Source organism: Motacilla alba, chromosome 25 (assembly GCF_015832195.1).
Source record: "Motacilla alba alba isolate MOTALB_02 chromosome 25, Motacilla_alba_V1.0_pri, whole genome shotgun sequence".
Taxonomy (NCBI): domain Eukaryota; kingdom Metazoa; phylum Chordata; class Aves; order Passeriformes; family Motacillidae; genus Motacilla; species Motacilla alba.
Window position 1 is genome coordinate 546,685 of NC_052040.1, and position 22,572 is coordinate 569,256.

At 52.6% G+C, this 22,572-nt stretch overlaps 6 protein-coding genes across 6 annotated transcripts; all 6 read left to right on the forward strand.

The window, feature by feature from the left end:
- Window positions 1-2,151: 2,151 nt before the first annotated feature.
- LOC119711709 (putative small proline-rich protein 5) lies at window positions 2,152-2,499 on the forward strand. The gene has a single exon (XM_038162186.1). The coding sequence runs from the start codon at window positions 2,152-2,154 to the stop codon at window positions 2,497-2,499; it is 348 nt and encodes a 115-aa protein (XP_038018114.1).
- A 1,868-nt stretch (window positions 2,500-4,367) lies between these two features.
- Window positions 4,368-5,206, forward strand: LOC119711686 (putative small proline-rich protein 5). Its single transcript, XM_038162147.1, has 2 exons — window positions 4,368-4,398; window positions 4,853-5,206. The coding sequence occupies exon 2, from the start codon at window positions 4,874-4,876 to the stop codon at window positions 5,204-5,206; it is 333 nt and encodes a 110-aa protein (XP_038018075.1). The 5' UTR covers window positions 4,368-4,398; window positions 4,853-4,873.
- A 4,387-nt stretch (window positions 5,207-9,593) lies between these two features.
- Window positions 9,594-11,159, forward strand: LOC119711631 (keratin-associated protein 4-9-like). The gene is made up of 3 exons (XM_038162040.1): window positions 9,594-9,732; window positions 9,802-10,263; window positions 10,735-11,159. The coding sequence occupies exons 1-3, from the start codon at window positions 9,628-9,630 to the stop codon at window positions 10,930-10,932; spliced, it is 765 nt and encodes a 254-aa protein (XP_038017968.1). The 5' UTR covers window positions 9,594-9,627; the 3' UTR covers window positions 10,933-11,159.
- A 3,317-nt stretch (window positions 11,160-14,476) lies between these two features.
- On the forward strand, window positions 14,477-15,322 carry LOC119711668 (keratin-associated protein 5-4-like). Its single transcript, XM_038162121.1, has 2 exons — window positions 14,477-14,494; window positions 14,824-15,322. Exon 2 carries the CDS (start codon window positions 14,849-14,851, stop codon window positions 15,086-15,088), a length of 240 nt encoding a protein of 79 aa, XP_038018049.1. The 5' UTR covers window positions 14,477-14,494; window positions 14,824-14,848; the 3' UTR covers window positions 15,089-15,322.
- Window positions 15,323-18,592: 3,270 nt separating this feature from the next.
- Window positions 18,593-18,808, forward strand: LOC119711447 (keratin-associated protein 10-5-like). Its single transcript, XM_038161690.1, has one exon. It carries the CDS (start codon window positions 18,593-18,595, stop codon window positions 18,806-18,808), a length of 216 nt encoding a protein of 71 aa, XP_038017618.1.
- Window positions 18,809-20,749: 1,941 nt separating this feature from the next.
- On the forward strand, window positions 20,750-22,287 carry LOC119711666 (proline-rich protein 4-like). Its single transcript, XM_038162119.1, has 2 exons — window positions 20,750-20,863; window positions 21,418-22,287. Exon 2 carries the CDS (start codon window positions 21,419-21,421, stop codon window positions 22,019-22,021), a length of 603 nt encoding a protein of 200 aa, XP_038018047.1. The 5' UTR covers window positions 20,750-20,863; window position 21,418; the 3' UTR covers window positions 22,022-22,287.
- The last annotated feature ends 285 nt before the right edge of the window (window positions 22,288-22,572 follow it).

Consider the following 22,572-nt stretch of genomic DNA (forward strand, 5'->3'; position numbering starts at 1 on the left):
GCCAGGCTGGACGGGGTTTGGAGCACCCTGGGACAGTGGGAGGTGTCCCTGCCATGGCAGGGGTGGCACTGGAGATCTCCAAGGTCCCTCCCCATCCAGCCCATTCCGGGATTCCACTGGAGGGAACTGAGTCCCCTCCTCAGCAGCTCCTCACACTTCATTCGTCCCTCTGAGTCAGAGTCACAAACATTTCGAGGTGTCTAATAAATGCAAATAAGCACCTCGTGGCTTTTCCTAGCCCTCCTTCTTTCACTGAGCTCCAAATTACTGTTTTCAGTGACGATTGCAGGCACTTAAAATAAGTGTGAAATCTTTCTGGACTTTTGACAACCTCAGACTTTCCTTATCTCCCAGTCCAGCTGAGACACCGGTTCCAGAACAGGCTCTGTGGCTGCATCAGCTCAGCAGCCAGACTCAGCTTGAGTTAATAACCCTGAGAGTTGAATGAGATGATCTTTAATGTCCTTTCCAACCCAAGTCACTCCATGATTCCCTGATTCCATGGATTCCTCCTGCCTGACGGAGAATTGACTCAAGGGCCTCCTCCAAAAAGGAGTTTAATCCACCCAGACGAAGTGTTTCTACATCACAGCAGCTTCCAGAAGACTTCAGATTTTCCTCAGCTCTAAAAGATTTTCTGAAAAGCTTTTGGGTTTCTGAACTATGGCCTCAGAAATATATAAAAAGATTCATAGAATCGTAAAATAGTTTGGATGGGGAGGGACCCTAAAGGTCGCCTCATTCCCTGACCCCTGAGTTGTTCCTGTGGCTCTCACTTGGATAAAAGTCACAGGAAAGGGACAATCACCCATTTTATTGTCCTAAAACCTTGGGCTGCTCTGAGAGAAACTTGGGATCAAAGAGCGAAATGCGGGAAAGAATAAAAATTATGAAACTGCTTAAATTAATTAAATGTGACCCCCACAGAAACTTGGGGTTGGCAAGAGGTAAAATCCGCACACAAACCCTTCCTGCTGAGGATTTGAAACCCCCTCCATCCAGGAGGAGCTCAAAAAAGGAAAATATCATGGCACAAACAAAAAAACAGCTGACGGTTGGCAAAGGGAACGGAAAAAATTTGGGATGGGGGACGTCGTTCTGGCGTCACCTCCGGAGTCGAGGCGTTGGGTCCCAGCTAGTCACCAGGACCTCCCTCTAATGAAGTCCCTGGGAGTTGTGGCTCTTAATTACAGTCCCTTGTGTCAGGGGAAAAAAACCTATCAATCAAAATGTGACTCTGCCACAGAAAACCAGGGGCAGCACGCGGGGAAGGAGTCAACCCTCCAGAGTTGATGCAATCCCAGTTGCCCAATGACAAATCACTTAATAACTCCAGGGGTAGGTTCATTTTTGCCACGGGAATATGCAACTGCCTCCAAAATTCCCTTCTAAGCAGATTGGGTAATTCCTTGCTTATTAAAGTGCTGAGGAAAAAGTCATCGTTGGTTTTTTTCCTAACTGCGTCAAGTCGGAAATGCTAAAAACGAGACACAGGAGATAAATATGAATATGAGGGTTTGTGTCAGCATTGTCAAGAGGTGTCTAATTCCCAGGACAACCCTTTGGGAGATATAAAAGTCCGGCATCCCCTGTCCATCCTTCACTCATCATCAGCTCCACGAGCTCTTCCTCTTGCTCCATCCAAGGGTGAGTTGGATTATGTTGATTTATCTACTCTTGAGCAGCAGTTGTTCACAGAGTTCTGAGTTTAGACTTTTCCTTTGTCTTAGAAATTCCTTATTTTTGATGACTGGGTGTCCGAACAGACACAAGGAGTGCTTGGTTTGCTCACGGGTGGGATGGCAGAAAAGCAGGAGCAATTGAAGATCTGGGAGTCTTTGGGAGACAGCAAGGAATTCACTCCCAGACTGGCAGGAGATGGAGGCAGAGAGAGCTCAGACGAGTCAGAGCAGTTTTAGAGGGAAATTCTACCTTGGAAAGCCAGCAGGAGCATCTTGGGAGGGAAATTCCCGTCAGAGCCGCACCATCATGGAGTGTCCTCCAAAAGGAAGGGTCACCATGTCCCGTACATCCCAAAACAGAGGGAAACAACATTTCCCATCCCAGTCCTGAAGAAGAGCCAAGGAAGGGGCAGCTGTTCCAGCCTGACCATCTCTCTCTTCCCTCCAGCTCTGCCAGAACTCCAGCACGATGTGCTCCCGCGGGTCCTGCCACAACTACGAGTCCTCCTGCCACGGATCCCGCTCCTCCTGCCTCAGATCCTGGTTCTCCTGCCACAGATCCCGCTCCTCCTGCCACGAGCCGGAGCCCTCCTGCCGCTACGTCCAGAGGCAGCCGGTGCAGAAATGCACCTACGTGACGCCCTGCTGTCCCCCCGTGCAGCGCTACTGTCCCCCTGCCCCCTGCTGTCCCCCCGTGCAGCGCTACTGTCCCCCTGCCCCCTGCTGTCCCCAGGTGCCCTGCTGTCCCCAGGTGCCCTACTGCCCCCAGTACACCAAGAACATCTGGAATCTTCCACCGGCGTGCCCCAAGTACTGAACAGGATCCAGCCCCGGCTGCCGGAGCCGCCGGCTCCTCCCTTGGACACCCCGACCTCGGCTCGTCTCGTCCACGCTGAAACCCCTGGGTCTCTGCCTTGTGGGGATGAAATGCTCCCCTAGTTAACCTTTATGGTGTCACTCTTGCTAATTATTTGGGAAATGTCCTTTTCTAGTTATTCAGAGCATAATTATTTGTTGGGAATCTTTCTCTGTCTTGCACTTCTGTTTCAGACTCATCTGGGTGTGGGAAGCAATAAATCTGATTCATGAGACCCTCGTTGCCTTTGAATTCCTTTATTCTCATTTTCCTTGATTTTTTTGGTAATTTTTTCAGGGGTTTTCAATTCAAATTTCTTCGTATTTCCAAAGTATCCCAAAATTTGGTGGCAAATAATTCCCACATTCATTTGGGAATGAATGAAAGTCAGTAAAGGAAAGGGGGAGATGGTCAAAGATTGGACTCAATGATCTGAGAGGGCTTTTCCCACCTCAGTGATTCCAGGAAATTAAATGGAAGTGGAATAAGTAGGTCACATTGCTGCTTCTCAATATGCAATAACTTACTCCGAGCTCCATTTCAGACCTTGGATATAAAATTTCAAATCTCTGAAAGCCTTTGAGCCTCTGAAAACAGAAGGCCCAAATTCCTGTGGAAGAACTTTGAGCAAAGGATGATGGGAACTCTTCTAAGATCCCGCTTTCCTGAGCAGGCCCTGAATTTGAAAGGTTCAGAGATGTTTTTTGGGTGGTTTTAGAAGGCTCTTGAGGAGGTAGAAAGATTTTGGAGGGCATCAATGTGGGCAAAAGGAGAACTGTCGCACAAGCTCCCACTTTGTCACCTGGGCGGCAGCTGAGGGACCCTCACCTGAGTCACCAAACGTCCATGAGGAATTCCTGCCATCCTCCCTTGCTCCACAAAACTCCCCACGAGGAATTGGCCACCTTTATCCTGGGGAACAGCTGTGGGACACCCCCAGTTTGGGAAATCTTCCCTTCCCAGTCAGAGAATTGCTCTAATGGGCAACATTTTCCCAGGTTAAGGAGTTTCATTTTCTTACACTTCAAACTCTGAGTCAAACAGGGCCATGAATCCAGCTTTAGTGCCCAAACTTCCACCAGTAATGACAAAACCCAATATTTGCTGAAACTTCAGCTCCTCTTCTCTGAATCCTTTGGTGAGGTCAGGTGAAAAAAATGTGAGGGACCGCAGAAGGAAAGAGAAACCAAGGAATGGGAAAAGTTAATATCCTCAAACCTCGCACAGAGCTCAGGGTCAGATGTTTTTCTCTTTAATACCCTGTGATTCACGTGGGACAACCTGGTGGGATCATCCCAGTCATCTGCCAACTTGAGGGACACGTGAAGAATCAGGAACATTTTATTTCTTGCCAGCCCAGGGAGCCAAGGAGATCCCGCCGGATTTTCCGGCATTGTGCCATCGCCAGGAATTGCAGGCAGTAATCCCATTTCCTCTTGGCACTCAACAACAGGGGAATTAAAACCCTGAGCTGTCACCTGCACCCAACGGAGGACCAACCCCAGGAGTCAGCGTTTCTGAGACCTTTCTGTGCCTGATGCAATCCCGGGTGTCCCTCGTTGCTAATTAACACCCGTCACATCAGTGTCAGTCTCCAGGAAATGGGAGAGAGCTGCCCTTCCAAAATCCCTGCCGTAGGAATCACCGACGGGATGGGGCCCGGTGCGTCAGGGAGGGAACACCTAAAATCAGGGGAAGTGCAAACATCTGCGGGATTGAGCGCAGAATTAATTAAGGTGTCATCGTGAGGAGGTGCCTCACACCCCAAATAACCTCGGGAGAGGATAAAAGGTCCCTCAGCCCCATCCTCCGCAGTCGCTCGCCTTCGCTTCCAGAAACTTCTCGCTGCAACTGAAGAGGGTAAGACCAACTTCACCATTTCTGTTCTTGAAATCTCCAAGAAAGGTTTTTATGGGTCTCGTGGGAGCTGGGATTTACGGAAGTGCCTCCCACATGTGTTGAGGGAGAGAGGGGTGGGAAATGGTGGAGGGAGGACAAGGATTCCTGGGAATCCCGGTGGGGTCCAGAGGGATCCTCGGGTGACACAAACTCTGCTGGAGCTGGGGCTTGGCAGGTGGGCTCTTGAGGCTCCAATTGACTCACAGGGACCTGATTTCGCACCCCAATTCCCAGAGCATTCCCAGCAGATCTGGCGGGATTGAAAGGGTGTTGGGTCTGGATTAGGGAGGTGAAAAAAGGAGAGAAACAGTTCACAGGAGACATCAAGAAAAAATATTACTAAAAAGAAAAAGGGAGGAATATAAGAAGAGAATCAGAGCCACCTCTCACCACATTGATCCCTTGCTCCAAACAGCTTTGCCAGTACTCCAGGACAATGTGCTCCCGCGGGTCTTGCCACGATTATGAGTCCTCCTGCCACGGATCCCGCTCCTCCTGCCACGGATCCCGCTCCTCCTGCCACGACTCGAGGCCCTCGTGCCACTACACCATCCAGAGGCAGCCTGTGCAGAAGTTCAGCTACGTGACGCCCTGCTGCCCCCCGGTGCAGCCCTGCTACACCCCCGTGCAGCGTTACTGCCCCCCCGTGCAGCGTTACTGCCCCCCCGTGCAGCCCTGCTGCCCCCCAGTGCAGCGTTACTGCCCCCCAGTCTGTCCCCAGGTCACCAAGAACATCTGCAAGCTGCCACCGTCCTACCCCAAGTACTGAGGGCAGGATCCAGCACCAGGATGCACCAGCTCGCTTCTCATCCACAGCTTCCAGCTGGTCCCAGTGATCGTGGCTCTGCAGCTTTATGACTTCTCTCCAAGAAAAGCCTTCTAAAACTGCCGGAGGTGATGCAGTTTTAGGATGAAACCTCTCGGTTTAAGGAGCTCTGAGCTGTTTATCTTTCTTCTGCCAAAGCTGGGAATGGTTCCCTCCTTGCTTTGCTGCTTCGTCCTCCAGCAAGACAATAAAAATGGTGTTTCAAGCCGACCGAACAGTCCCGGATGTTTTCAGTCACTGCTCCATTAAATGGGCTGGGTCGGTGGGCAAGAGGGGCGTTGAGGGGCTGGAGTGTGACCAGAGAAGGGAACAGAGCTGGGGAAAGGGGCTGGGCAGCAGGAGAAGGGTCTGGAGAACTCCTGGGGGGACTCAACTGAGAGGAGAGGAGGCTCAGGGGGGACATCAGGAGGAATTTCCTCCTGGAAAGGGTGGTCAGGCCTTGGAAAGGGCTGCCCAGGGAGGTTTGGAGTGCCCATCCCTGGAGGTGTCCGGGGAAAGCCTGGAGGTGGCCCTCAGTGCCCTGGGCTGGTTGACAAGGTGGGGATCAGGCACAGGTTGGATTTGGTGGTCTGGGACCTCTTTTCTCTGGGATTTCTCTGGGATTCCATGCTAGTCTGGTGGCATCACTGTTTTCCTGTGGGTTTGGAATAATAATTTAATCCCTGGAGCTGGAGGAACGCCAAGGAAACATGAAATCCATGGAAAATGCCTGCAGGGCTGGGAGGAGCACGTGGGGTGAATTCCTGGGGGAAACAAATCCTTGCCCTGGGCTCAGCAGATGTTGGGGTTCGGGTATCCACCTGACCTGTGTGTTCATGTTTTCCCCGCGTGTTGCAGAGCCGCTGCTATTTTTGGAACCAAAATAAAATCAAAACCTGCAGGGTTTGGAACACGGAACAGCCTCAATTAACCAGTTTTCTGCAGTGTAAAATAAGTGAAGGTTTCCCCAGCATGATTCACCCCTCATCACCCATCCCTGGCGTGGGAAACAGCCTGGAGTGAGCTGAGTGCTGCAACAGCCACTAAATGACCACTTGGTCAATAAGCAATTGGAATTAGTTATTTATAGGTTCTGGAGAAAATGCTCATTAGAGAGGAATGGGTTAAAAAGGAAAAGTTGAGGTCGGGACAGAGCCAATGAATGATTCACCTGCCTGGGGGTTCTCGCCCTTGCTAAGAGGTGGCTCAGCCTCACAGGAGCCTGGAAAAAAAAAAAACAATTTTCTTACTCATTCCTGCCCTCCCTGCAGGTGGGAATTGAGTTTGTGAGGTTTCACGGCCACAGCAGTGGTTTGGTCTTCAAGCAGAGATTTTCACTTCCCTCTGCTGCCCCAGCTTCCAGCTTTCTCCTCCATCACTGGCCATGGCACGTTTTATTTCTTTTTCCAAATCCAGAGAAGGCCATGAAGTTGATAAGGAGCCTTTCCCCCATGGAGCCAGGCTGGGAATGTTGGGAATGTTGAACCTGTGGAGACCTCAGAGCTTCTCCCAGGATCTGCAAGGGGCTCCAGGGAAGCTGGAGAGGGACTTTTCCTCAGGAACTGCAGAGACAGGACACAGGGAATTATTTCAGAGTGATGGAGAGGAGTTTTAGGTGGGATAAAATAGAGAAATTGTTCCCTGTGAGGGTGGGGAGGCCTCGAAGAACCACAAATGTTTGGCAAGAGAAATCCTCTTCTCCAGGTGGCCTGAAGGGACGTTTCTGCTCTGCTAAGAACATGTCAAATAACAACACAGGGGATTCCACAACCTGGACAATCTGTGAGGAAATATGCCTCCGGATTGGTTTCCTGGATCTCCAATCCAAACAAACAGAGCTCTGCTCCTCTGGGCATCTTTCAGAGCCTGCACAATCCCTTCACTCAAAGCAAAATATAATTGAGACATTTTATGGCCCTAATTTGAATGTTTTCCTCTGTAAAATCGCTGTTGTATCTATGAATCCACCTTGCAGAGCTTCAAACACCTCTGGTGTTCACATCCAACTGCAACAATGAGGTTTTTTTTTTGGCTCACCGGATGAACCGACGCACCAAATCCGTACAAAGTCAACACAAAACGGCCTCATTTTGGCCAACCCCTCTTCCATCACCTCCCTGCTGGCGATGCCCCACATTTCTAGTGCTGGAGTTTCTCTGGAGGCTCTGGAATCCCCTGCAGATCACCTGGAGATGCGGTGTGAGCGTCAATCGCTAATTAGGCGGCACCCGGCTCAAGGTCATTAACAGAGCTGAAGCCAATAGGAAATTAAGCTCCGAGGGAACTGGAACGTTGACCTTGGGATGGCCTTGCCTGGAGAAGTGGTGACTTCACGGTCCTGTGAATTCCTCGAAGCAGGACCAGCTCCTCAAATTGTGACGTGGCCGAATGTCAAGAGCAGAACTGAGGGGAAACGGAGGATTTGTGTCGCCAGGAGCCAAATGGAAGGTTCTGGTGGCCCAAAGTGTCCTCAACATCCAGAATTGGATGTGCAAACACAGCCTAAATCTCCCCTCCCTCACCCCAGCAGAAGTGAGGGGTCTCCAGGCATGCAGGGGGTCCTTTGGTGCTCAGCCCCCATTTCCACCCCTGGGGGTGACCTCAGACACCAAACATTTCCCTTGACGGGAGAGAGATCATTTTTTAATAAAGTCGTGGTTTAATTTTAGATCCTCGAGATGCTCAAGACATCACACGGAGCTTTTATGCAAAACAGATATTAACATCTATCATTAATGGCTGATCACAACGTGATCATTAGCATCAGCAATAATCACTGCCAGCGGGTGACTGGGAGCTGAGCACAGAGTTTTTCCAGAATTAACATCCGTGGGTGGCTCTTCCATTACTCCAGGGCATCTTGGAATCTGAAAAGAATTGAACTGGAATTTTGCAGATCAAGTTATGCCGAGCACAAACAGGATGCAAAACTTCCAGAGCGGTTTTGCATTTTGCTTTTATTTAAATACGTCGAAGAGGAATTGGAAAAACACTCTGATTTGATCCGAAACCAATTCCGAATTTGTACAATGAATTTGCAGTGAAAATGATTGATATTGGCAAACTCTTGGGCCTGAGAGAGCTCAAGGAGAGTTTGGACAACCACCTTGGGCACGGGGTGGGATTTTTGGGGCTGTGCAGGGTCAGGGGTTGGTCTGGATGGTCCCTGTGGGTCCCTTCCAGCCTGGGATATTCCATGATTCTATTCCCAGATGTTTTCTCATGCATGGATGGGATGAGGCAGCGAGGGATGGGACATCGAGAACTTTCTGGGTTGGCCCTTCTGGTGGCCCCAGAGAAGGACTTTGGGCTCCACCATTTCTGCACTCAGACGCAAAGCATGGGACCAAGGAATTGCACTTCCTGGAATTCTATTTTAAAAATCATATCAAGGAGCAACTGACGTCCAGAAGCTTCTGCACGTCTATGGAATCCACTGCACCTCAATCTTAATTAGGATTTTTATGTCAATTAATCATCTCCATGCAGCAGCCTTACCATATGCAAAGCGAGCAGAAACAACGCCTTCGAGCGTCCCACAAGAATTAACTTGACATTAAAAAATTGTAAAAAATTCACACAACAAATTGATAATAACCCAAAATTGAGGGGTTGGTCAAAAGCCACGAGGCAAAGACTAAACACATGAAGGCCCATTGGGTGAATAAGTACAGGCTTAGTGCGTAAATCACGGATTGCTGGGGGGTACCTCATGTCCGGCAGGGCAACTCCGACCTCAATAAAAGGTCTCCAGCAGCCTCTGCTCCTCACACACCTCCAGCTCTCAGCAAGAACGAGAACGGTGAGTGCTTCCTACCAGGGATTCTTGGTTCTCATTTGGCTTTGGGCAAGAGATGGATTGAGGCTGGGTCGTTGTGTGTGATCTCTGCAGGGCGTTGGGCTGGATGGACCTTCAAAGGTGTCTTCTGACCGAAAATGTTCTTTGGTTCTATGGCTTTGTGGATCCATGGGTTTGTGGTTCCATGGGTTTACGATTCCAAGGTTTTGCAATTGCAGGGTTTTAGTGTTAGGGGGTTCCATGAGCTACGGCTCTCCCTGAAATCCAGATTTTTCTGAGACTGTTGATCTGTTGCCTCTTGGAAAAGGTGGAGAGAGCACAGTGGAAAATTAGCTGCTTGGGGTGGAAATTCAGGAAGCTCCCAGGAGAGTTCAAATATCTCTGGGACAGAGCAAGTGTTGGTTCGATTCCTGCGAGGATCTTGGGTTTCCAACTCAAGACAAAGAAATAGGAAATGGGATAGGGCCTGGGCAGTGGAATAGGAGTGGGATGAGGGCCTGGGCAGTGTGGAAAGATGGGTTGAATCTCAAAGTCCTTTGTGTTCCAGATCCTCACTCCAGCCACCCTTCACTCCTCTCCCAACACCATGTGCTCCACTGGATGCTGTTCCACGGGATGCTGCTCTGTCGTGAAGAGCAAGACAGTGTGCTGCACCCCCTGCAAGACCGTGTGCTGCAGCCCTTGCAAGACCGTGTGCTGCAGTCCCTGCAAGACTGTGTGCTGCAGCCCCTGCAAGACTGTGTGCTGCAGCCCCTGCAAGACCGTGTGCTGCTCCCCGTGCCAGCAATCCTGCTGCTGCGACCCCTGCCAGAAGCCCTGCTGTGACCCGTGCCAGTCCTGCTGTGACCCATGCCAGAAGCCCTGCTGTGACCCGTGCCAGTCCTGCTGTGACCCCTGCCAGAAGCCTTGCTGTGACCCATGCCAGTCCTGCTGTGACCCGTGCCAGAAGCCTTGTTGTGACCCGTGCCAGTCCTGCTGTGACCCGTGCCAGAAGCCTTGTTGTGACCCGTGCCAGTCCTGCTGTGACCCGTGCCAGAAGCCTTGCTGTGACCCATGCCAGTCCTGCTGTGACCCGTGCCAGAAGCCTTGTTGTGACCCATGCCAGTCCTGCTGTGACCCGTGCCAGAAGCCTTGCTGTGACCCGTGCCAGAAGCCGTGCTGCGACCCTTGCCAGTCCTGCTGTGACCCATGCCAGAAGCCTTGCTGTGAGCCATGCCAGACTGTCTGCTGTGATCCATGCCAGAAGCCTTGCTGCGACCCGTGCCAGTCCTGCTGTGACCCGTGCCAGAAGCCTTGCTGTGACCCGTGCCAGTCCTGCTGTGACCCGTGCCAGAAGCCTTGCTGTGACCCGTGCCAGTCCTGCTGTGACCCGTGCCAGAAGCCTTGCTGTGACCCGTGCCAGTCCTGCTGTGACCCATGCCAGAAGCCTTGTTGTGACCCGTGCCAGTCCTGCTGTGACCCGTGCCAGAAACCCTGCTGTGACCCATGCCAGTCCTGCTGTGACCCATGCCAGAAGCCTTGTTGTGACCCGTGCCAGTCCTGCTGTGACCCGTGCCAGAAGCCTTGCTGTGACCCGTGCCAGTCCTGCTGTGACCCGTGCCAGAAGCCTTGCTGTGACCCGTGCCAGTCCTGCTGTGACCCGTGCCAGAAGCCTTGCTGTGACCCGTGCCAGTCCTGCTGTGACCCGTGCCAGTCTGTGTGCTGCACCAAGGTGTGCCAGAAGTCCGTGTGCTGTGTCCCACGGCCCTGCTGCTGCCCCTGCGGGTCCCTGTCCTGCTGCTCCTGCGTGGTGAAGAAGCCCGTGGTGGTTTGCTGCACCCCCGTGAGGAAGTACTGCACCCCCTGCATCCCCATCCAGCAGTGCTGTGCCAGCCTCAGGAAGACCTGCTGAGCTCCGAGAATGGGCACAAGGCGGTGAAAAGCTGCTCGTCCCTTCTGGTTCTCATGGTGATGGAGCCAATTCATAGCGATTTTCTTCTTCTTTCCAAGCTTAAGCTGCTGCTTCTTTCTGTCCTTTAGTTATCGCTGTCTTTAATTATTGACTGTCTTGAGTACACCTGAATTTACCACCCATTGTAGAAGGCATGAGATATTAGTGGGGTGTTAATTCTCCTCTTGGTGTTTGGGAAACCTTTGGTGTCACTGTGACCGCTCTTCTTTTCCTCTCTTGACTTGTAGACAATAAAACTTGGCATTAAGCAAAACACAACATTTGGTCTTTTGGTTGTTCTTACATGGCTTTGCCCGGAATTTTCCACCTTGCCCAGAATTTTCCACCTTGCCCAGGACTTATCACCTTGCCCAGAATTTGCCACCTTGCCCAGAATTTGCCACTTTGCCCAGAATTTTCCACCTTGCCCGGGATTTGTCACCTGGCCCAGGATTTGTCACCTTGCCCAGAGTTTCTCCTCATTCCGGCCCCATCTGTGCCTTTGGCCAAGATCCTGGGTGTGCCCCAGTGGCACAGCACAACATTTGGTACACAAAGAGTTGTCCAGGCTCTTGGCGCAAATAAAGTCATGTCTGAAGCAAGCAGAGCATTCCTGATCCTCTGGAATGGGTGCCCAGAGGAGCTGTGGGCACCTCTGGATCCCTGGAAGTGTCCAAGGCCAGGTTGGAGGGTTTGGAGCAGCCTGGGACAGTGGGAGGTGTCTCATGGCAAGGGGATGAGCTTTAAAGTCCTTTCCAGCCCAAACCATTCCTTGATTCCTTCTTGCCCCTCCTGAGCATTCACCTCAGCTCAGGTTTACTACAGAACGGAAAGCTGAAGTAATTAAAACTCAAAGGGCGAGGACTGAGCAAGGAGGCGTAACTGCACCATCAGAAAACACAGCACTCCGTAAATCAGAGACTCCTCGAACATCCTGACTTGGAAAGGATCCACCAGGATCATGGAGCCCAACTCTTGCCCCTCCACAGACACCCCAAAATCCCACCGCTTCCCTGAGAGCATTATCCAAACATTCCTGAAACTCTGGCAGCCTTGGGGCCGTGCCCATTCCCTGGAGAGCCTGGGTGTTGCCCCACCACCCTCTGGGGGAAGAACTTTCCAGAAATATCCAACCTAGACCTTCCTTGGCGCAGCTCCAGCCATTCCCTCAGGTCCTGCCCCTGGTCCCAGAGCAGAGATTCACTACTCACTGGACAGCAGGCAGCATCTTCTTCCCACCACCATCTTCCAAAAATAAAAGCTTAGAAACCCCCCGAAATCGTTGAATTTTTACGGGAGCAGAGCGTTTCCCCTGCGTGTTCCGAGCCGGGAAGGAAACCCAGGGTTGGCATCCAACCTAAAAGCCTCATTCCTAAAATAGCAAACCCGTGAGTCAACGATACCTTCCCTCCCTGGCTGGGACTTTCTTTGCTATTAAAATGCAGGACTCAGCTCGGAATTGCAGGTCTGGAGAAAATGCCCGGAGCTCTGGCTTGATTTGCTTCCTCCAACCTTCACACGCAACATCTGCATTAGAATCATCTTCTGTACGTGTTTGACTCTCTGAAAACATTGCTTGGGTCTTCAGGAGGGTTTTTATTGTAAATAATTTTTTTATTTATTGTAAATCAGACAGAAGGATATCCCGGACCAGAACATTCAATAAAGTGCTTTCTCTTTAAGGAATATTGTGAATATTCATTCCATCTTTGAATCACAGAATCATGGGATGGGTTGGGTTGGAAGAGGTGCCAAAAACCACCTCGTTCCAACACCCCTGCCATGGACAGGGACGCCTGCAGCTAGACCAGAGCTACATCCAACGTGGTCTTACCCTACACTGGAAAAGCTGCAGGAATGGATTCACAAAAGTCTCAAACTCACAGAACCACCATGAAAGTTTCCAAAAACATCACAGGATGGGGCCTGGCCTATAAAAGGAACTTTGTGTGGATGTTGTTTCTGACCCCAGCACAGGTTAAAAGGTGTTGAACAGCAGGGAAAATGCTCTAAATACTGACAGTGGTGGGGTGGCTCAGCCTGGAGAAGAGGCAGGTTTGGATGGGATATTAGGAGGAAGTCCTTCCCTGTGAGGGTGGCGATGCCCTGGCACAGGGTATTCCATGGGTGTCCCATCCCTGGATGTGTCCAAGGCCAGGCTGGATGGAGCTTGAAGCAGCCTGGGATAGTGGAAGGTGTCCCTGCCCATCCAGGAGGGTTGGACTGGATGATTTTGGGGTTTCTTCCAACCCAAATCGTTCCGTATTTCTATGACTACAACACCAGGATCATCTTGGCCAACAGGATAGCAATAAAACCCGATAAAAATGCGATGAATGATTGATTCAAGGGAGATGTTTGAGGGTTTACACAAGGAGGACGTTGCTTCCTGCAGGCAACTCTTGGTTATTATTGAGTGACCAAAACAATGCTCCCCTGGGGACAATTCCAGAGGGGACACCCGACGTCACAAGAGGTCATGGTCACATCCTGGAAAGGCAGATCCTGTCCCAGTCACCAGGGATCACCTGCCACCACGTCAGCCTCACAGTCAGAGTCTCCTGGATGTGATGGCAGCCTCTTTTTGCCATGAATTGGTGCTGCCTCAGCATCCTGGAATTCCTATCTTTTACCAGAGGCCCCTCTCATCACATGGAAGCACCGTCAACATCTTCTAACGAGGAGCTGTCCCTGCTCTGCATGTGGCCGCAGTTCCTCACGTGAACACTCAAATGTGATCACCACGAGTCTCCTCAGTCCCAGAAACCTTTGGGATAATCTCAGAAAATGGGATGTGTGGAACCAACACGGGGAAAAACCCTCCCGTGTGCACTGCTGCTTTGAAAGCCGCTTCGTTTAGACTCAGCCCATCCATTCCATGGATGAAAACAAAAAAAAATCTCAATAATAGAACAAAAATTACAAAACAGAGAGTGTGAGGACCCAGCACCCTGAAGGGAGGCCCAAGAGCAAGACTGAGAAAGGGGAAATTTCAGCCTAAACTTTGACCACAGAGGCAGGAAAAGAAGGATTCCCATTGACCAAAAATTTCCACCGGCCCCCAGAGATCCCAGCCAAAGGGCAGAGAGGACACATGAGCAATGACAACTCCAAGTTCCAGGCATGGTTGTCCCACTGCTTCAGCACCTGGCTCCCCCCAGGCACATTGTTAAGCATCCCTGTGTCCCAAGGTCATTCCTTGGGAAGGGATGGGAACACCTCAGAGCTCCCTCCCTCCGGTGCCATTAACGCAAATCCATTAGAAAATTTGCATCTGTTGTTCCTCTGGAGGAGTAATTATGGGGCACAATTGAGGTGGTGAGCAAACAGAAAGAGGCAGAGATTAAACACCGGAGGAGGAAGGCACGTGAGGGGATACACCGGTGATCCACGGGGTCGGAATTGCCGAGGGATGCCTCATTTCCAGGGGAGGAGGCTTTGGAGCGTATAAAAGGCTCCCCAGCCCAGGGGTCTTCATTCGATCATCTCGACTTCTCCTCTCCTCCCTCCACTGCTCAGCAGGGTAAGTTGGACTTTGCTACCTGTCTTTACTTTGGGATTCTCTGTTTCCCTGGGCTTCTCCGGGGTTTACTGGGCTGTCTGGTTTGGGGTGGGACTCTGCAGAAGATTTGGGATCACAGGTTGGTTTTGGGGACCAGAGATTGGTTTTGGGCTGCGGCCAGGTGGATTCTCTCTGTGCTGGACAAAATGCCAGAAGCACAGGAGTCTGTCCTGAGATTCAGGACACCAGGCACATCCGTGGCCAGTTTGGGATGGATTTGGGGATAAGAATACTTTAAGCTCTGGGAGATTCAAGCAGAGAAAAAGACAAACTCCCTCTTTCCCTTCCAGCTTCGCCTCCACTCCCATCACCAAGATGCCCAACGGATGCTGCGGTGGCGGAAGTAGCTACACCATGTGCTGCTACAGCAGCCCCAAGACCTGCAAGAGGCCCATGTGCTGCAGCCCCATGCAGTGCTGCAGCCCCTGCTGCACCCCCTGCTGCATGCCCATGCAGTCCTGCTGCATGTCCATGCCCTGCTGCTACACCATCAGCAGCAACAACAGCGGCTGTTGCGGCGGCAGCAGCGGCGGCTGCTGCGGTGGCAGCAACTGAACCCACCCGGCTCGTTCCCTCTTGGATACGGATTTGGATATGGATAACACCCCAAACGCTCCTCCTCCTGTGCTTAGACGCTGTAGAACTCCTCTTCTTCTCCTGCCTTCCCTCGCCTGGTGCTTGTGATGTGCCCTGAAGCCGCCGCCCAGCGAGCTTCTCCCGTGAGCGCTGGTGCTGCCCTTCGTTCTCCTCTTGGTGTGTGGGATGTTTCACTCTTTCCATCACTGTTTTGCTTCAATCTTTCTGGAAAAAAAACCAATAAAATCTGTAGTTTGTGACCCTGCAACCTCCTGGTGTTGAGCTGTTTGTTCGCTGGTGCATCCAGAGGGTTTTGCCGTGCCTTTCACCTTTTCCTGGTGTTTTTCCCCAGTGTTGGGATTCTCCTGTCTCCAAGGTGTTCACTCAAATAAAATCAGGGCATCCTTGGTAGTAAATTAATTCAAACTGGAGTTTCTGGCACCTCTGGGGGTGATATTTGCCCTCTCAGTATAAAATAGCAGAGAAATAGGAGAAAAAAATGGTTGTGTAGAGACCTCACAGCACCTTCCAGGATACAGAGCAGTTCCAGGGAAGCTGGAGAGGGACTTTTCATCAGGAATTGCAGGGACAGGACAAGGGGGAGAAGGGTTGAACTGACAGAGGGGAAATTGAGGTTGGATATTGGGAAGAAATCGTTCCCTGTGAGGGTGGTGAGGACCTGGCACTGGTTTTCCAGGGAATTTCTGGTTGTGCCATCCCTGGAAGTGCCCAAGACCAGGTTGGACAGGGCTTGGAGCCACCTGGAATAGTGGAAGGGTTCCCTGCCCATGGCGAGGGGTAGAATAAATGGATTTTTAAGGTCCCCTCTGACCCAAACCAGTCTCTGGTTCTATGAAAATAATTCATGAGCTCACAAAAGACAGGAATGTTTTCAGGAAGAGTCTGACACAGACACATCCCAGACAGCCAGAATCTGCCTCAGGACCCACAGCCAGTCCCTGCAGACAGTCTGACACCCAGGACATGGAGGTTCTGCCATCTGAGTTACCACACACGGAGCTGAAGTTGTAAAACAAATGCTGAGGAACCTCTGCTGCCTTCAAGGCTCAGTTGGGGCTCTAGCAAAGCACGAAAGTTCTGCGCTGCCATCCTTTTCATGCATTTTATGCCCTTTTCTGACTCTGTTTCCACCCTGCTTCAATCCCTTGTTTGCATTGTGATCCACACCCCACTCCCCAAAAATTATTCGGGTGCCTTGGTTCCACCAAGAGCTGGACACGACCATCCAAGGTGGGAAATGCCCACCTCAACCTCCCTTCTCACAGCTGCCAATGGAAAATCTCCCTCGGGAGGCACAAGTGGAGTGCATCCCTTTGTTTCTGCCCCATTCATTAATTGTAAATTAACAAATGGATCTGTCCAAGTGCATTTGTCTCTCCCACCAGGAAGGAAATGCCGTGCGTGTTCTGCTGCCCTTCGCGCAGAAGTCACAATTACCGCTTTGCTTCTCCCGCGTTTCACTCCAGGAATTGCTCTCATGCCAGGGAAGCCTGGAAAGGAGCTGCTGGCATTTCCTGCAGGGGTGAAACAGCTCTAAAATCTCAATCTGCTCCCCCTTGCACTGCACAGAGAGCAAAGCAAGGTCCTTGTCACCATCCTCGGGGCTGGTCCCAGCTCACCTGGGCCGACCCCTCATCCCTGAGGATGTCAGGCAGCAGCAGGGAACTGGCCGGGCAGGATCCACCATCCTCTCATTAGGCAGCTCTCAGAATAATGTGGCGAGGTCCTCGACTGAGAGCTGCAATTTCTGACCCTGAAAAAATTCCTCCCAAAATTCCTGCCCGGTGCTCCTGCCAGGGTTCAGCTGCCCAAGGCTCTGCCCTACCTTGACGTCCCTCCCTTCCTCTTTCCCTCCTAGAAAATGGTTTCACCTCAACAAAGTCTCTTCCTGAGTCCCTGCCTCCCACTCAGCTCCACCAGCCCAGCGAGGAGAAGTTTCTGTGCTGGGCCCTTCTCTTCCACCTCAATCTTCTCACTTTTGGTTCATTCTGGGCTCCCTCCCTTTCCAACACCCTCAGAGGGTCCTGCACCAACTCCAAACCCCTCCATCCCTGCTCAGGGCCAGGATTCCAGGATTCCTGGACTTCAGCTGGATGCCAGGGAAGGCTGCAGGAGGGAAATGTTGATTTGGAGTGCTCCACACCCAGTGCTGGAGCCACCATCCCTCGTGTTGCCTCTTGCCCCTTAACCTTTTAATTGAAATATTAATAAAAATACAACTAATAATAAAAATTAATATATAAAGCGAGAACTTCCCAAACCTGGAAGTGTCCAAGGAAAGGGTGGATGGAGCTCTGAGCAGCCTGGACATGTCCCTGCCCATGGCCCCTGCAGAGGGGTGGAATTGGATGATCTTTAAGATCCTTTCCAACCCAGACCATTCCACAGCGGATTCACACAGAGTCACGTGCGGGTGACTGAGCCCCAGACATCCCAAACACTCCTGGCTCCCTCCTCACGTGCACGTCCAGTGACCAGGAACAAACAAACAGCCCCATTTTCCTGACATTTTCCCAATTTGCTCCAAACGCCATTCCAACGGAACGACCGGCACGACGCCGGGGTTGGGTCTGGGCTCCGGCACTGATTCAGCACCAGCTGCTGCTGAGTCAGTCCCAGAACATCTGCATCCAGCAGATACGAGGCCGCATTTTTTGGCTCCCTCGCAAGGTTGCGGGGAGGACAAATTCATCCAAATTCATGGGAGCCCTTTGATTATCTCCAGGCTAAACCATGACGAGGCAGAAGAAGCGTGGTGATCACCAGTAATGAGGCGAAATGCAAATTCCGGGCGACACCTATGGCTAAAAAATATGGGTTTGGATGGATAAACAGGGAAGCTGGAATGGTCAATGGCTGTCTCACTTCCAGGAGGAAGGATGGCCGGGAGTATAAAAGGGCTCCGGGCCCAGCTCACTTCATTCGCTCATCTTCTCCTCCCTTCACCTCTCCTCACTCTTCAGCAGGGTAAGTGAGAACTTCTAACCCTTCCTTCACCTCCCAAAAGGGAGTTTTGGATATCCAAAATTTGGATGTCTACTATTTATAGCAGATCCAAGCATTGCTGGGGGTCTGGGATGGGGCTTGGACGTTGGGGTTTTACAAACTCTGCACGAGGAGTTGTGGGGATGAGCTGGGAATGTTCGGGGAGGCTCTGGGGGTATCAACAGGGCCACACAGGGGAGGGGCATGGAGAATATTCCAGAAGGGCCAGAGTGAGGGCTCGGTGCTGGGTTCCTCTTCCTAAGACACCAGAACGAGTCATTGGGCACTTGCACCACGGGAAAAACCCAGAGCTGCTGCCACAATTTACAAACAGGACACCCCGGCTTTGCCCTCCTAGAATCCCCAAAGGTGAATGGATGACGAGAGCCTTGAATTCACCCCAAATCCCAAACCTGCTCCCACTCACAGCCTCTCTCTGCTCCTTCCAGCTCCGCCTCCTCTCCCACCACCCCCAAGATGCCCAACGGATGCTGCGGTGGCGGAAATAACTACTCCGTGTGCTGCTACAGCAGCCCCCGCTGCTGCAAGACCCCGATGTGCTGCAGCCCCATGCAGTGCTGCAGCCCCTGCTGCATGCCCATGCAGTCCTGCTGCATGCCCATGTCCTGCTGCTACACCATCAGCAGCAACAACAACAACAGCTGCTGCGGCGGCTGCTGCGGCGGCAACTGAGCTCGCCCGGCGCGTCCCCGGCTCGGACACGGATGTGGACACGGATCCCAACCCAAACGCTCCTCCTGCTCTGCTTGGACACCTAGAACGTCTCTTTTTGCTGCCTTTAGTCCCTTGGTTGTGCGCTGAAGCCGCTGCCCAGCGAGTTTCTGGCGCTGCTCTTCCTTCCCCTCTTGGTGATGCGGTGTTGGATGCTTCTCCCTTCTCTTTCTTTAATCCCCAATTAGCCATGAAAGACAATAAAATTTGTGACTTCTGACTCTGCAAACTCCTGGGTTATGTTTATTCATTTCTCTTTATCCCGTAAACAGCAGTGTGGGATGTGTTTAGCATTTGCCTAATTGATTAACATAATTAATTTTGCATGTTTGGCATTCTGGGACGACAACGCCCCCTTGTACCTGGTGAACTCCTTGGGCTCACCTGGGGGAAAATGGGACTTGCAAGTGAAAAATGTCACCTCAGCAAGAGGAGCATCAGTTTAAATCATTTTTCTCCTGCTGATTTGAGATCCAGTTTGCGACCAAAGCATCTCTGCGGTCCTAAAGCCAGAGCTGGAGGTCTTTTTTTCCTAATGGGAATCTTCCCAAAGAATTTGCTGAGCTTTAAAGAAGGGTTTTAAAATTATTAAACAGACCAGGTTCGTTCTGGTTGGATTATTAAACAGACCAGGTTGGAAGGGACTTCAAAGCTCATCCAGTCCCACCCCTGCCACGGACAGGAACACCTCCCACTAGCCCAGGTTGATCAGATTTGGGTCCAGCCTGAAGGATCCAGAAACGCTGAGTCATTTTCTCTGGGTTCTATTAAAATGTGGGAAACTTTAAGAGACCAGATCAGAAATTCAATGTTCGCACTTGGGGATTTGTGAAATCCTCGGGAAGGCAAGTGGCTCCAAAACTCCTCCAACGTGAAAAAAAAAATCCAAACCCAGCATAAACCTGGGACTCTGGCAATGAGTTCTAAACCTAAAATTCTGCTCGGCCCTAACAGATCCCGAGGTCTTTTTCATCTTTCCACACAAATCCCGTGGCTTCCTGCCAGGCAATTCCACCTCTCCTGTAGCTACGGAATAAATTACAGCAGAGCCCTGTCAGGTGCCAGCACAGCCCTGAAGACACACCCCCGAATTCTGCGGATGCTTTTCCCAGTGATTCAAACCCAAATTCCACCGGACAGAGCTTCCAGCATCCCTCACTCCACATGGAAATGCCTTTGGAGCCCCGCGGGGCTCCTGGGAGAGGAATTTTCCTGGTACTTAAAAAATGTCTCGGCCACAGAAATGCAAACTGGAGCAGCTCCACGGAGCGTGAATCAAAGCAAAAATGCCAGAAAGGTGGACACGGTGCTTGGCAGAGCCCGGAATTGTTTCTGTGTGAGGTCATCGCTCCTCTGGTGTCCCCATTCCAGACTTTCCACACATAAAAGGCTTTTCCTTGCCGTAGCCAAAGTGCTCCGCGCTTGGGAGCGAATAAATACATTTAAATCAGGGGGTAAACCTCCAAACGTCCCATCCCCAGCCTGCCACTGTCCCCCCGTGCCCGTGGGGATCCCGGATTCCCATCTCCCAGCCACCCAGAGGAGCACCACCCGCTGCTCCTCGCGGTCCTGGGGCCACCGTGGATTCCCTCCCCTTCCTCTGGAAGAACTCCTGGGCCTTTCTGTGGTTTTCCCACCGCCAGCAGAGTCCCCTTCTGGGCGCATCACTCAGCATCCCGGCATCCCAGGTATCCGCACCCCGGGATCCCGCCTGACTAAGACGGGGCAGGAGCCCGTCCGAGCATGGCCAGGACTAATGACATAATGGCCACTGCCTCTGCAGAGCGCTGGCCACACCGGGGCAGGCGCTAATTGCGGCTGATTAACCCGACAGCGAGCTCCAGGAACAAAACACACACACACACACACACACGGCAGCGGCCTCAGTGCTCAGCTATTCATTCCCAGGACGTGCCTCATTCCCAGCAGAGCCCGGCCGCATATAAAAGCTTTCAGCCCCGGCTCTGTCCTCAGGACTCCGATTCCCTGCTCAGCCCGTCCGTTTCTGCTCGCAGGGTGAGTTGGATTCTCTCCGATTCCTCTGTTTTCCCTTGGAAATAGCAAAAAAAAAAAAAAAAAAAAAAAAAAAAAAAAAAAAAAAAAGCGTCGGTGCTTTGTTTGCGTTTTCCCAGGGCTGTTTATGCCCAAGGGCTTGGTCACCCTCAAAGGATTTGTGAGTCATGGGAGAAGCAGCTCCCGAGGGAACTGGGGGGGCTCAGCTTGGAGAAAAGGAGGCTCAGGGGGAATTTCGGGCTCTGCTCAACTCCCTGACAGGTGGGGACAGCCGGGGGGTCGGGATCTGCTCCCAGGGGACAGGGCCAGGAGGAGAGAAGCTCTGCCAGGGCAGGCTCGGCTTGGACTCGGGAGGAATTTCCTCCTGGAAAGGAGGCTTGGCAGGGGCTGCCCAGGGAGGTTTGGAGTGCCCATCCCTGGAGGTGCCCGAGGAATTCCTGGAAGTGGCACTCAGTGCTCTTGGCTGGGTGATGTAGATCCATCTCAGGCTGGACTGGATAACCCCTGGAATTCTTTTCCACCCTCAATAACTCCCGCTTCTGTCATCTCCGCCCCAGGATGCTCCAGCACAAAGATTGCACCGACCACGACCTGTGCCAGCACCGCTCGGGCTGCGGCCACAAGGGCTGGACACGGCCCAGCTCCGCCGGGCACTGCCACGACCCCCCCGAGATCTGCCCCAACCCCGGCAGCCTCAGCCACGACACCGAGGGCTCCAGCCAGAGCCCGCCCCGGGGCTGCCACCCGGGCGAGCTGTGCCCGCCGCGGCCCTCCTGCTGCCCAGCCCCGCAGAGCTGCAAGCCCCGGCGGCGGGTGGAGGTGAGCCCGGTGCCCCCCGTGTGCCCCCCGCCCGTGAAGATCCACCGCCGGCCGCTGGAGCAGCACCGCCCGTGCCCGCCGTGCCCGGAGCCCGACTCGTGCGGGAAGCCCCGCAGGCGAGTGGAGCAGCGTCCCGAGCAGGATGAGGAGCCTCCGGTGGTCCTGCAGCCCCCGCCGCTGCAGCATCGCTGCCCCCGGCCCGTGCCCTGCTGCCCCCGGCCCGTGCCCTGCTGCCCCCGGCCCGCCCAGCGCTGCTGCCCACCCGCTGTTCCCCTGCCACCACACCCGTGCCACCAGCAGCAGAAGCAGGTCACGCTGGTGCCGCTCTGCGTGAAGAACTGAGCCCACGGACCCCTCCCCACTCCTGGCTGGGCTGGGGGGGGTTCGCCCCCGGCCCAAGGGATGCTCCCAGAGCCGCTCTGGGCTCGCTGCTGCTCTTTGCACGTCAGATTTGGGGATCCCCTGCTTGCCCCCAGCACCGACACTTTAAATTCGGGGTGTCCTCCCCTGCCGGGCTTTGGCTCTCCCTGGGGAGCAGCAGGGGGGGTTCCCCCTCCTGAGGGCACTCGGACACGGAGGAACCGCCACGGATCTGCTCTCCCGGGTTTCACCTTCAAGGGTGTTTGGAAGCAGCTCCAGGACTTGGCGAGGGAAAAAGGAGCCACTGTGAGGGCAGGAGCATCACCCACTCCTGCAGCTTTATCTCCTCCCCGTGTATTCAAGAATAAAGTTGAAAATTATTTAGCAAACCCTCGGTTCCTCTCTTTTTTTTGCCCCCACAAGCATCACCGACACTACAGCCAGAAGATGTCGAAAGCCATTAAGACTCTCCCGAGGAAATTCGTACATTTAAATCGGAGTCAGGGCTCGCACGGGAGGGTTTCAGCTCTGCC